The sequence below is a fragment of the Perna viridis genome, chromosome 2 (genome assembly GCF_037379345.1).
Source record: "Perna viridis isolate PV_CMFRI_1.1 ecotype Kerala chromosome 2, ASM3737934v1, whole genome shotgun sequence".
Classification (NCBI taxonomy): domain Eukaryota; kingdom Metazoa; phylum Mollusca; class Bivalvia; order Mytilida; family Mytilidae; genus Perna; species Perna viridis.
Window position 1 is genome coordinate 40,178,632 of NC_142446.1, and position 14,789 is coordinate 40,193,420.

The window sequence follows — 14,789 nt, forward strand, 5'->3', positions numbered from 1 at the left end:
AACAGTTATAGGTTTGAGGTCTGTCGTATTGGTCGAGGCGGTCGTATGGGTCCCGAGGCATCGCCGAGGGCCAATACGGCTATCGAGGCCAATATGATTGGTCAGTTAATATGGTGGATCCCCGTGTTTTGTTTTGTTTTGTTGGGGTTTTTTTTATCCGTCCGTATTTTATTACAGAAACTGTCTGGGGCGTAATTTTTTAAATAATGTTAAATGTAGAATGTTAAAAATTAGGAAAGCCGTTTGAGCTTATTTTCGTAGACTCGAAATTTTTGCGTAATAGTGCGATATATATAGAAGGGTCTGAAAAATTCTCAACGATGTTAGAATTTTTAAATTTGCGATGCAAATTTTTGGTCGTTCCCTCCGTGGCACTCGAACTCATACCGCTGTGACAGCTATGGCAACACCGCTTGCATAGTTTACCTTATAGAGCCGTCACATTCTGAGACGCTTGTATAATATAGATTTGTTGTGACATGTATCATTAATTTGATCCTCTATCCTACATAATAACACCTAAATAAACTGTATATTGTCCCATTATACAACTAACTTTCTGTTACTAACAGAAGTATTAACTACTATACTAAATACATCATCATATCAGTAAAAAACAATATATCGTTATTGTCGTATGCTCAGACAGCTAGAAGGACATAGGAATCTATTGAGCAAGTCATAATAAAACAGTTCAGCAATAGAGTGTCATAAGGACTCGTTAAAATGAAACAATAGATATTTAAAAAAAATCATAACACCAAAACCATGGGAAACACAAAAAGAAAACTTTGTATTTAACGATCCCGCCGACCAGGCCTGCATAATATATCTGAAGGCAGCTCTTCCAACAGGTATTATATTTCATCTATGATAGATGGCTATTTATAACCTCACAGGGTTTTCATTTCTAGCTAAACATCAAATGGTTTATTATGGGTCTAAGAATAAAAAAAACATGTATAAGAAGCATCAGTAGGCAACTTGAATGCATCGATAGCGAACGACTGGGTTTATTCGGGTAAATGCACAGGAATGAACAGGTTTAGAGATCAACTATTAGCATATTTAGTTCGCAGTAAAAAATGATTCAGTTTGTTTATTTGCGTAAATTATATCGGCATAAAAATAAATTTAAGATTTTAGAAATGCCTATTAAGTGGGCCTACATATGTAAATATCTGCATTTTAACCTAAATGGGACTATTTTCCTGCGGTAGCGTAAGATAACTGAAGATGCTAACAGGCTTTGCTCTGGCTACCGCTATATCAATTCTGATCGCGTAACTACGAAGTTTATGTTATGGTAGATCAAACCTATATCACGGAGCATTCGTTTCTGTCATCCTGCAAAATCATACAGAGTATTCATTTTCAGTGAGCAAATAGTGTTTGAATTGAAAATTTAAATTTAAACTATTCAAAAAGATTTTTTGGCATAAACCTTTGTATGTTTATAAAAGAGGGGCTGCACATATGATAGTGGGAGTAGAGACTTTATATTACACCCTCTAATATACACTTCCTGTTTGGAGCAAGCCCCTGTGCTTTGGGTGAAGGTATTGGTATTCCAGCACAACCAATCTATCTTTAAAGCGATATATACCTTTACATTAGGGACTTTATACAACATTCCTTGTTTATGTCAAAGATTTTTTTATAGAAGGATATAATATCTCCCTCTCTCCCATCATACAAACAGTCCAAATCAATAAGATATTTTTTGGGCGACCCGTGGAAGGGGCGAGAGACTTATTTTAATAGATCCAATGTGCGCAACCGCCAACAGAGAATAATAAACTACACATGATGTAAACAGCGGGCTATACGAAATTTTTAAAAGGTGTCATACAAGAAAGCACCTCATACATACCTTCTAATATGACGGAGAACCGGGCTGCAAAGGTGGAAATTAAAAGTAAAAGATTCGGAGAAGAATTAGTGAACGAGATAATTTGTACAACATCAAATGTAGTTGAAGAAACATCAGAGCTGAACGAAGAGGAAAGGGCCTTATGGATGAATAGCTTTAGGGAGGTGTGTAGTCCTATATCAGTTGCGGCGACGTTTTGTATACGCAACTCTTAAAGGGGTTGTGATTACTTGTAGCTTTGTACAATAATTTAGATAAACTTTGAGTAGGAGCAAAACTGGCATGTGCACATCCACATGTTGTATGTCAGTATGGACTGCCTATGGCAAGCCAAAATGGACAAAAAGCCTTTGCTTTTTTTGGCACGACTCCACGAGTGACATGGCATACATTTTTGTACCACTAAGACTTCTTTTGACATACAGTTAGACCAAATAATTATGCTGTCTTGGGAGGCTTATTTTAATTTTGCTTGATCACTGAGGCATAAATATTAGATAAAAAATGCCTCAGCAAGTGCATGATTATCTGGACTAATTTCTAGTTAGACTTGTAGCAAAAACCTTATTGAATATACCTACACATTGCATGGCCGTATACTAAATACCTTGGCATTATGATCCAATCAGTCCTTAAATGGAACAGTCATACATGTATGAACAACATATGCAATAAAGCCACCAATACATTAAGCTTTCTAAAAAGAAATTTAAACATCTGTTCCACCAAGGTAAAGGAACAGGTACATGTATATACACGAAAATCGCTAGTAAGGCCTGCTCTATATGGAATCCATACACCGTAGATTACATAAACAAAACATAAATGATACAAAGGTGTGCAGCTCAGTCTGAGACTAACAGGTATTACAATACATCTAGTGTCTCAAACATTATACAACTTCTAAATTGGAGAAGCCTAGCTCATAGATGATCAGACACAAGATTAATAATGTTTTATAAAATCAATTATTCGCCAGTTGCCATTGCTAAAACATGCAGGTTAATACCACCTCTCAGACAGTCCTGGAACTTGCACTCATTATCCTTTCAATTTCCTCAGTGTCAGTTACAAGTTGGACAACAATCTCTCTTTCCAAGAACTATCGAATTGTGGAACAGTCAGTGATTTTGTTCCCTTTTTTTTGGGGTGGGGGGGGGGGGAATTTTTCACTGTAAAATTAACAAATTTGGAAAATATTTTAAATGAAGATTGAAACCAAACTAGTTTTGTTTTAACTCTTATACAGCAAGTGACAATTTGTTTACTGATTTTATTTAACATCATTTTCTAATTCTATATAGATTGGTCGCCAAACTTTTCCATCTCCAAGTTTATCCGTCTCTCAGTCGATCCGTCCCCTCTAGTAATTATATTGTACGTGTATCAATTGATGTATATAAAATTTAGTGTCATATACCGAAACTTGCTTTTTATAGACAATTTTATTTAGGACTACGGTCATTACACTTTCAATGTACATTGTAGATATCTACTGTAAATTCTTAAATAAGAAATGAAAAAAAAATATAAAGTTTTGTATATTTATTAAGAGACAAAAACAAATATTCAAATTATAAAGATCATACATTTTTTACAAACAAACATTTATTTTCAATTAAAAAATATATTTGTAGTGATACCTATATTCATATAAAATTGTTATTAAAAAAGTTATGCTCACACAGTCTAATTGCTGACTATTTCTTTAAAAAATCCATGGATAAGAAAGAGTTTTATTTGCAGTTGAGGAGAAAAAAATCAATTATCTTAAAAAATGAAAAAGTTAAGATAGACACCCCATGCCACTTCATGGATTTTTTTACCAACCAAAACCAAATCACAGGTAAGTGTAATCCCTTTTGGGATTAAGGGTCTGGAGCTATTTTCTGATTCAGTGGGCAGCCAAATCAGAAAATACAAATGTAGCTCCGGACTCTGAATCCCAAAAGAGATTAAGGTAAGTGATGACATCATGAAAACTCTCCTATCTAAATGTATTACTTAGCACAACCCTACAAAGTCACATGTTATAGAACTACATGTATGAATCCCTCCTATAGTTTTATTTATAGGCTAACAGCCTACTACAATGTACATATACAAATGTGCATTTGTATTGGGGTCATAATCAAATTCAATAATTAAGAGTTCTGAAAAGAATCTGCCAGATACTGTATATGTAAATACATATAACACATTTATACATACATGTACATGTATTGTAATGGACAATGGTCCAAGTCCTTATTTTTGCAACAAAAGTGGCCAGGGCTCAGTAACAACAAAAGAAATATTTGTAAAATTTAAACTTGACTTTCATTATGTCATTTAAAACAACATATCCACAACACTCACAGACATGTTGAACACCGCTGCATTATTTGCATGTACATGTATGTGCCTGTCCCAAGCCAGGAACCTGTGGTGCAGTAGTTGTCGTTTTTTTTTATGTTCATTGCTATTTATTTTACAGTTTTATTTTTTCTGTAGATAATCTGATTAGGAATGGGTCGATTTTCTTCCTTTATAAAGTTTCACATTATTTACATGTATTTTGGGACCTTTCCCAGCTTGCTTTATGGTGTAGGTGTTACCCATCATTGAAGACCATGTAGTGAACTGTAGAAGTTTAATTGTTTGTTGCTTGGCTGTATGGTGGATGACTGTCTCTTTGGCAATCATACTACATTTTTACATCTATTTTTATTTCAAACTTGAGTCTGCCTAATACTTTTTCAAGTTGCTGCATTTTGACGATGTTTGACACCTGCCTGTCCGTCCACAAAACTACATGTACATATACATCTTTTAACTAACTTCTGATATTTTCTTTTGGAAAATCCAGTTAAAAATCAGTATGCATTGTATACATGTATGCTTACATGTAACTATATTTTAAATTAGATTAACAATAACATGACTATCCAAGCCCACCCCCCTCAGAAAATTGCAATTTTTAAAAATTGTTGAAAAATTGTTTAAGATATCCTCAGAATGCAGGATTGAGGATTAATAAAGCAATAATTTCTTGGGAGTGGGGCGTGCCCCCAAACCCCCCTAGCAAATTCGGATCACTTTGTGATTCTCACCGATGTTTCTGTCAGTGGTGGATCTAGAGATCTAGAAGGGACTCAACCCAAAGCCCTAAAATTTTCCTCAAGAAATATGTTTATTAACTCAGATCTATCCCAATTCTTTTGTGTTACTTTTTTGTGATCATAAAACTCCTGTAATGTATGTTAACTGCACTATTCTAAAAAAAAAGTAAAAGAAGACCAATATTGTACCATTTGCAGATATTTGAATCAGCATTCCATGAGAGCATCTCAGTTGATGGTCAGGCTTGGACTGAAGTAGATGATTCCAGTAATACAACAGGTGTGTAAACTGCACGACTGTCAACACTGATCTTAATTAAGGCCCTGTCATGAAAAGTGGCAGTCCATCTATACTGATCACTCTTTCCGCCTGTCCATCACTTGTGTTCCGGCTTTTTGGTCTGTCCATGTACATGTAGGCCTTTGATATTTTGCATTTGGGAATATCGCTTAAAGACAATGTGTTGCATACCATGCTATGATGGATAGTGGCCTATAGCCTTGAACTATGACCTTGAAGTAAATATTTTTCACGTGAAATTCATGTTAATAGAGATTCACTTGAAATTCACTTATCAACACTTTCATGTGAACTATTCATGTGAATTTCATGTGAGGGTTGGATTCACCCAGATTTCACGTGAACTCTGTCACAAAGTTTATTTGCTAAAATTAGGTGAAAGTCATGTGAAATAATTTTGCCTGTTTTTTTCAGTGACAAACTCATGTCCCGGCTAAAACTTGTATTGTTTTGCGATGTGGGCTTCTGATACTTGGCATATACATTTGTATGGGTAAATCACCTAAAGATGATTTGTCACGTACCATAGAGGCTTACAGAGATGGATTCCATCTCAGTGAGTGAAGTTGTTCAGATATTGATTGGTCTAGTTTTTTGGACAATTTATGCTTGTTTGTTAACTGCTTTATGAAGTGCCCCCAAATTTTGTTATATTGAATACAGTGATTTTGTTACTTTTTTTCAAAAGTGCCCACTCCTGTTTGATTTGGGATGAAAATAAACCCAATTTGGAATCCATAAAGAAGGGGCGATTGTTATTTTTTAGGAATACTGCATGATTTTGAGAATTTTAAATTCAAATAACAAAATTATTGGAATATCTTGGTAAAAAATTTAAAACATTGTACATGTTAGATGGTTGAGATACATTTAAGTTATAAGCACTGGACTTATTTTTTTATCCGACACTGGTCAATAATTTTTCCTAAAAACTTGTGATACATGTAGCTCCATGCTTACTGGCAAGGCACAGCTCTTATGGTTGTTAAACCCCTGCGAACAAAGTTTGGGGGTATATAAGAATCATCCAGTCTGTCTGTCCACATTTTTTGTCAGTGCAGTTCCTCCTAAACGGGTCTAGGAATTTTGATGAAATTTTGTAGGAAGGTTAAGCATGATATATAGATGTACATGAAGAGATATACTTGGCCAGTTCTCCAAAGTTTAGTTTAGTTTTGCACTTTTGGCTAGGGATGAAAAATTACCTAAGGAAACAAGTGGTTGCTATGTAAAAATGTAAATTTTATTGCAGATTAAAAAATTTCTGAAAAAGGGGGCTTGTAAAAGTATTTTGCAATGTTTCATACAATTGTATGTTTTCAATGTTGAAGGGTCTGTTACAAACATTGCCACTGTGATGATCAACTACACACATACTATTACAGTATTTACTGCATACATCTTAGTAGATAAAAAAAACCCATATCCAGTTTTGAGAAACAATCTTAAAAAATCAGCTATGTGTAGTGTACATATGCATTTTGTACATAGTGTAGTACCAGTCTAAAGTCTCTAAATATACAATATTTTGTTTTATACTGTCGTACATGTACATGTAAATCAAATCAATGAATTTCCTATTTAGCTTCTTTGGCGTTTTCTCTACAGTATTTGTAAATATTATGATTTTGACAAAATAAAAGATACATGTATTATAAATGAAAACATTTTTATTTTAGAATTTGAACCTATTGATTTAGAGAAGAAAGAGTACATCAATGGTGAATTAACCAATCAACTACACAATGGTGTAATAGAGGTTACTTCAAAGAGAAAGCTGTGTCCACCAAGATATAAAACATATCTATCTAAATATTTGTCTAGTGAATTGTGTAGATTAGTAAGTTTGAGATGGATTTTTGAAAGATAATTCCAGTCATTTGGAAATGTGTCCGTTTACTTGACAAATCATTTTTGCAGGGATCATTAGTTGTGATTGGTATTCCTATATGATAAGCCTGTTTTTACTACTGTAAATTCTAAAAAAAAAAAGATTTTTATCATGATTTTGCCAATTTAGTGGAAAGTATTATTTTTCAGTATAATCCCTCTACTGTAATGACACAAGTTCCATATAGCAAGTTTTTATTATTGTGAATTAAAGTTGGTTGCATTTTTTGCAAATAAAAAAAATTGTGACAATTTCTGAATTTTCAATGTTAAGCTTAACATACACTGTAACTGTCAGTCCTTTTTAGCTCACGTTGCCAAAAGACCACATGAGCTATTGCCATCACTTTGTGTCCCTCTTCATCATCTGTAAGCTTTTTCAAACATCTTCTCCTCTGAAACTACTCAATAGATTGTAATCAAACTTTGCATGAATGCTCCTTAGGGTATTTTTAAAAATTCTTTTGTGGGGATTTTTGATCTGGTGAAAAACATAGCTGCCATTACTAAAGATAGACCATAGGGGTCAGATTGAAGAATTATGCAAATAACTCAAAAAAAAAAAGTTGGGTTTAGCTAAAATCTGGTAGGGATTAAAATTGTTCAGGATGATGGGATTGCCTACATGTATGTGAATGTTGAAATTTTCAGAAAGATCCGTTGACAAATGAATGAGTTATGGGTCCTGAAATGGATTTTTTTTTAAATCTTCCCTTAGACAACTTGTAGGATGGATTGCAACCAAATATTGCATGAATGTTTGCTAGGATACCCTTAACAACTTTTTATGTCGAAAACATTATCACTAATACAAATTGAAGATTTGTTGAAATAAATTGAAAACCAAAGGGTTTAGCCTAATTTCCTAAGGTGGGGGGGATTGGTCAGCATGGGGGGATCAACCTATGCTGAAATTTTCATAAAGTTCTGTTGCTCAATGTTAGAGTTATTGCCCTTGAAGAGAAAAAATGACAGAGATTTTTTTTATAATATGAAAACCAGATTGATAACTTTTGATTAAAATAATTCTTGTGACAATTGTACTGTAAGGTCAAGAGTCCAGCTTTAGAAAGCTGTATAGACTATTTTTTACCACGTGAGCAATTCAGTTCTAGTTTGTGTAAGTGCTCATGATATACATGTATTTTATAGTATTTCTATGAATACATGTATGCAGTCCTTATGAATATGAAACATGTTAGAATCAATTAGGCCACATCAAGTTAATTTGTAGATTCTTATCGACCAGCAACTAAAAATGGAGTGGGTGGGAGGATTTTATTTTTTATTTTTCCAAGATTTGTGAAATCTTATTCCCGCTGACAAAGTTGTTGAAGAACTGGAAATGTGTACTTTCGGTCATGTATGTGACATAGCAAACCTTTATTTTTTTAATTCCCCTTATAATATGACTGACAATATAAACCATCCTGAGATCTGCCAAAAAATATCAAGATATTCTGTAAATATACCCTCATTACTAGTTTTTTGATCAGAAGTCTATAGTATTGTGTATAAGTAGAGTTGTGTTGGATACAGACAGAAAAGAAATCTTGAAATTTGAACCACTGTAAAAAAAAATCCCAAATAAGTAAATTTGGGGCAGGTGAGGATCATAATCTACAAATTAATTTGATGTGGCCTTAGACATTAAAAGAGCACTAAATATCGAACTATTTTACCGGTAATAATAACTTTATACAGTCTAGTAAAACTATGCATTTGAATTTAACTTGTACACATGTACATGCATAATACAATATTTAAAAAAAATATTGTATGCACAAGTTGCTATTAAATCAGTCTTTATCTTCCTTTCTGGCTTTGCTTTAGTTACTAGTATGATGAGGTTAACTTAGTTTTTTTATTTTAGGGATCACAAAAAGTGGTATGTAACTCTAAGACAGAATCTATACAGGTTTCTGATGACTTATTAGTCTCTGAGGATTTCTTGGATCGTCTCCAGTCAACAGAATCTACCCTTTCCTCCACAATACAGGTTAGAACACAATAAATATTAGAATACATGTTGTTAGTCTTTGAAGAAATAATCTATTTTTATCCGTGATATGTGTCACCAACTCTGATAGCAGGTCTTGTAGTCACTTGACTCTGTCTGTCTGTCATGCTTAAGTGGTACCTGCTTTGTGTATTCTGTAATTCAAAAAGTATTTACCCGCAACCAATGTTATTCAAACTTTGCAGTGTTTATGTACATATTAAAGATGTGCACCACTAATAATTGAGGAAATTTTATGATTTTTTCCATACATTGTCTGCATGTTCAACTAAAGCTTTTTTTGCCACTTAATGCACTTCCTGTAACCTGTAACTCAAAAGGTATTAAACTGATATTATTCATAGTTTGCACAGTGCTCATTTATGTTTTAAAATGTGCACCTTCTGTATTGTACAAAATTTCTACAATATTAACATGTTGAACATGGTTTTGTCATTTAATGAGGTAAACAGTACCTACATTATGCACTTTGTGTTGTCGTTAACTCAAATAGTAATATGATTTAAATCTTGCACATTGCTTATACAAAATTGAAGATGTCCACCTCTTATGGAAAAATTTGATAGATTGTTTCCTACATTTTTGTTATGTTGAACAAAAGTCATTTTTTTTCAGCAGTATATGCGGTTATAAGAAAATTTGTATTTTTTTATGATGCAGGGTTTTCCCTAATTAATGCTGGAACTGGCAAAAAAAGCTGTGAACAGGTCAAAACTTAATAATGTTCAGGGATCACGCTAGTCTTCGCCAATGCCGCAATTTGCGATTTTTTATTTGATCTGGGGACAAAAATAACCAGTTGGCGATTTTCTTGGCGCCTAGGTGTTGCATATTAAAATTGACGTGAAGTTTGTCAGCAACAGATATTCTCTCCAATTAAACAATTGTGTTGACACCTGGTCAAAAGTTAATTGACCATAACCAATTTACAACTGAAGCCAATTAAAAATAATTAGACCAGGTGACCTGGACTCACAATATCGTCCTGGGAGGTGTCAATTAGATGTAGGTATATTATCGAACCAATCAAAACTCTTATCATCTGGTCAAAGGTAAACACAATCATGGCTATGTGCACATGGCTACATACAAGCTTCACAGCCCTGATAACCATAACTATGATACATTCAGAAACAGATTTACCTTATAACAGAATAAATTAAATCCAATTAACAATGATTATCCCATCAGGAAGTGTCTAAAACACTTTGAAAAGCAAGAATTGATAAAAGGAAATGGATGACATTTGTTTACACTTTTGTCATGTTCCTTTTTTTGGCGGGAAAATCGGTAAACAAATAGATGGGGATACCCAAATTCTTATTATATTCAGATAAATAGAATTTGAGATAATTGAAAAGGGACAATTTATACCGGTCAATGATTATTTGCTGGAAATTTTATCACTTGAAAAAAGAATCAAGTTTGTTGAAAATTTATAAATAAAAAACAAAATTATATTTTAAGATAAACTTAATTAGACCGCAAAGGACAAAGGTCAACAATGAACATGTTTTAAAATTAGGGACTATATGAGCATAGTAATATAAAGTCCTTGATAGAAATAAAACACCTTTTTCTGAAGTAGTACTAATTTTAGTTTGCATATAAAAAGTGACAAATGGTTTTATATCCTGACTGAGACTAGAGCTACTAACCTGCTTTATACATGCATCAAGAGTGAATCTTGGATACATGTATGTCATGAATGAAGGAGTTATTTTGATGAATTGATAAATCATCACTGGACTTAATACTGTCATATTGGAAAAAAAAAAAAGAAAAAAAATTTTGGCACCCATTTTGGCTCTAACTTCTGAAAATTGGCGATAAAATTTGGCAGCTGGCGATTTTTCTAGAGACAGAATTTTGAAACCCAGAGCAGCCCCTTGTAATGTTGCATACAGTTTAAAAGTAAAAACTCAGTTTGAACATGCCAAAAGTGTGCTTGAACCATGCAATTTGGCTGCCAGTTACTTCTTAGGGAAAACCCTGGAGATGCTTGGTTTATATACATTTTGAAGATACTTATGTGCTGACAATTATTTGATGGTGACACAATGCTAGTCATGTTGGGGTTTTGTAGCTGTCACTGTACTTTTCAAAGTTACTTGATATTTTTACATCAATTTCGTGTGGGTGTGCCATGTAGTTTGATTAGATTTCAGATCTATAGAACAACTTCATGTTTCTCTATAGGTTCAATTTTTACCATTCTGTGTGACACAATGACGTTAAGTTAAATTTAGTTAGGGTGTTAGGTATCGTAAGTTAGCATTGACTCACAAAATTCTTATACAAAGTTAAACTCATCAACTATGTATGCATATAAAATATGATTGTCATATAAACATGACCTCTCTTGTCATTTCAGAAGTCAAATGAACTGGAAAAGGTTGCCTACTTAGAGAAAAACAAGCAAAAAATGACAATAAGCTGACTTACTACATCAAAAGGATGTGATTTATTTTTTTCAAGTACTGAAATATTGTGTATAAATGTATATAGTAGATATATAATTGTTCTGTAACAGGAACTGTTATTTCTCACTTCCTTTTTCTGTAATTACTCATGAATGCTGGACATTAAATTAAAGTACATGTAGAATGGAACGATATACCCCTGTACTTCATATATTTTGCTAAAATATGCTTTGAAGGACTTCAAAAATTTTACTACAGTGTATTACTTGATAAAAGGACCATCTTCTTTGTTAATTGTACAAAAACTCAGATACAAAAAAGGATAAGATTATCTTATGCTTTATGGCATTTTTATTAGCTAACCTGGCCAAATGGCTGTGTCTGCTATCATCATTTTGCGTCCATCATCGTCAGTGGGTGTTAGCTTTTTTCAAACATCTTCTCTGAAAATGCTTGACCAAATAGAATGAAACTTGGCATGGTTGTTCCCAGGGGTATCCTGCACAAACTGATTGTTTGAAATGTTAAAAAGCATGGCCACTGACACTAAAAATAGAACATAGGCGGTCAAAATACAGCTTTCTGCAAATAACTCAAAGTTCTGACCTGGGTAATAATGTTCACCATCAGGAGATGGACCCATGCCAAAATTTTCAAAATGATTTGTCACACAATGCAGTAGTTATGTCCCCTGAAATAGATTTTTTGTTGTTTTTCTCATATACAAATTTTAAAATATTCTACTCCAAAACCATGCAACAAAATTTAATAAAAGTTGTTGTAATTGTATCCTAAGGTACCCTGCACAAAAAGATCTGGTTTTTTTTTTAAATGTTAAATAAATGGCCGCTGTTACTAAAAATAGAACAAGATGGTCAATATACAGTTTTTTTTGCAAATAACTCAAAAACAAAAACATGGGTAATTATGTTCACTACCAGAAGACTAACTGCCAAAATTTTCAAAATGATTTGTCACCCAATGTAGGAATTATGGACCCTGAAACAGATATTTTTATTGTTTTTGAAATGTACAACTTCGAAAAATTTATTCTCTGAAACCATGCAAAAAAATTTAAAGTTTGCATAATTGTTCCTTAGGGTATCCTGCACAAAAAGATTGTTTGAAATGTTAAAAAGCATGGCCACTGATACTAAAAATAGAACATAGGCGGTCAAAATACAGTTTTCTGCAAATAACTCAAAGTTCTGACCTGGGTAATAATGTTCACCATCAGGAGATGGACCCATGCCAAAATTTTCAAAATGATTTGTCACACAATGCAGTAGTTATGTCCCCTGAAATAGATTTTGTTGTTGTTTTTCTCGTATACAAAATTTAAAATATTCTACTCCAAAACCATGCAACAAAATTTAATAAAAGTTGTTGTAATTGTATCCTAAGGTACCCCGCACAAAAAGATCTGTTTTTTTTTTAAATGTTAAATAAATGGCCACTGTTACTAAAAATAGAACAAGATGGTCAATATACAGTTTTTTTGCAAATAACTCAAAAACAAAAACATGGGTAATTATGTTCACTACCAGAAGACTAACTGCCAAAATTTTCGAAATGATTTGTCACCCAATGGAGGAATTATGGACCCTGAAACAGATATTTTTATTGTTTTTGAAATGTACAACTTCGAAAAAATTTTTCTCTGAAACCATGCAACAAAATTTAAAGTTTGCATAATTGTTCCTTAGGGTATCCTGCACAAAAAGATTGTTTAAAATATTTCATCGTTTGAAAAACATGGTCATCATTACTGAAAAAAGAACATAGTGGTCAAAATGCTTTTTTCCTATTTTTTCCTCAACTATTGAAGAATGAAAGAACCTACTCAGAAGATAAACATGATATTCTGAGTTGACTGGCAGTATTGAAATTTTTTGTTAGGTAACCATTTTCAAAATGAATGTCAATTTGCGGCCATTTTTACCAATTGTTGGGATTTCAATGATTTTTGGTTCCGTAAGGAAATATAGTATTCGAAGTTTAATGGTGATGACAAAAAATTTTCTTGGCGACCACTTTCCAGCTGATTTGTACACTTGCTTTAATTTCAATGATATTTGGTTTATATAGTTAACATGGTCATCTCAGTTGAAATGCTAATGCCTCCTTACACCTGGTTGGATAAAAGGGCATGGGGAACTCCTGCTCCACCTTTTTCCAGAGGTTCTAAAATACTATGAAGGCATTTCCCACACTGAACATACAGCATTCATCAGTAGATGCTCTTTTTCAGCAATTTTTGTCAAACATGGTAGCAAAGCATGATACCTTTACTTCATTGATAGGGCATGGTTTGCTCAGGCTCTTCGAGAGTCTCTTGTTTTCTAGATAATTGATATTTAACTTTTATAAAATTTTTGTTTAAACTTTCTTTGCAATTCAGTCAGTGTCATCCCATACAAAATAAAAGTAAAATTTCAATATTAAATACATGTACCAGAAAACTAGGAAAAAACAGATGTTCTAAAAACTCTTTGAAGGCATTTCTTACATTTTATAGTACCTGATGTACTCAGTTGAACTTATGGCATTCAATGAATGATATTTTTCAGCAATGTTTTGGTCAAACATGGCAACAAAGCATGATACCTTTACTTATTAAATTGGGCATGGTTTGCCAGGTGAGCAATCCAGGTTCTTTGAGAGCCTCTTGTTTATAATTTTTGTTATTTTTTTTTTAATAAACCACTGTTAAGTTACTTTAACCAAAACTGATTTTAAAAAAACAAATCTGTCCTCCTACAGGTGAAATACAACATATTCATATAAGAATTTGGGGTTGATGGCTTGTATCATACTTGTTGTGATTAAATGTAATGTATGAGAAGTCGTTGAAGACTATTCTATTGGTATTTAGTTATGTGCAGTTTGTTCATTTGTTTGGATGTACGTTCATATTCACAGTTTTCATGATGTATTACAAGGCAATTTATATAAAAATATGAGATGTGGTACGGTTGCCAATGAGACAGTCATCCACCAAAAGTCAAGCAAAACACAAACTTCTAGAGGTCACCACCCGAAATCCATACCATAAAGCAACCTGTAAAAGACCCCAAAATAAATGAAATGAAACTTCATGTATTCGTAAAAGACGAAAATCGACCAAATCTTGAAAAACGTAAAACAAATAAGAATGAAAACAAAACAAAAAAACAACAAC

General features: G+C 33.1%; 1 protein-coding gene across 1 annotated transcript; it reads left to right on the top strand.

Moving 5' to 3' along the window:
• The first annotated feature begins 1,758 nt into the window (after positions 1–1,758).
• On the top strand, positions 1,759–14,456 carry LOC148625033 (uncharacterized). Its single transcript, XM_088568228.1, has 5 exons — positions 1,759–2,037; positions 5,173–5,254; positions 6,955–7,115; positions 9,039–9,164; positions 11,560–14,456. The coding sequence occupies exons 1-5, from the start codon at positions 1,882–1,884 to the stop codon at positions 11,623–11,625; spliced, it is 591 nt and encodes a 196-aa protein (XP_088424354.1). The 5' UTR covers positions 1,759–1,881; the 3' UTR covers positions 11,626–14,456.
• The last annotated feature ends 333 nt before the right edge of the window (positions 14,457–14,789 follow it).

What these genes read in the sequence shown, in the direction of transcription:
- LOC148625033 (XM_088568228.1), top strand. Translation starts at nt 1,882, where the DNA reads ATGACGGAGAACCGGGCTGCAAAGGTGGAAATTAAAAGTAAAAGATTC. An exon ending in GGATGAATAGCTTTAGGGAG is followed by an intron (nt 2,038 to 5,172) that starts GTGTGTAGTCCT and finishes TACCATTTGCAG; the next exon opens with ATATTTGAATCAGCATTCCA. An exon ending in CTAGTGAATTGTGTAGATTA is followed by an intron (nt 7,116 to 9,038) that starts GTAAGTTTGAGA and finishes TTTTTATTTTAG; the next exon opens with GGATCACAAAAAGTGGTATG.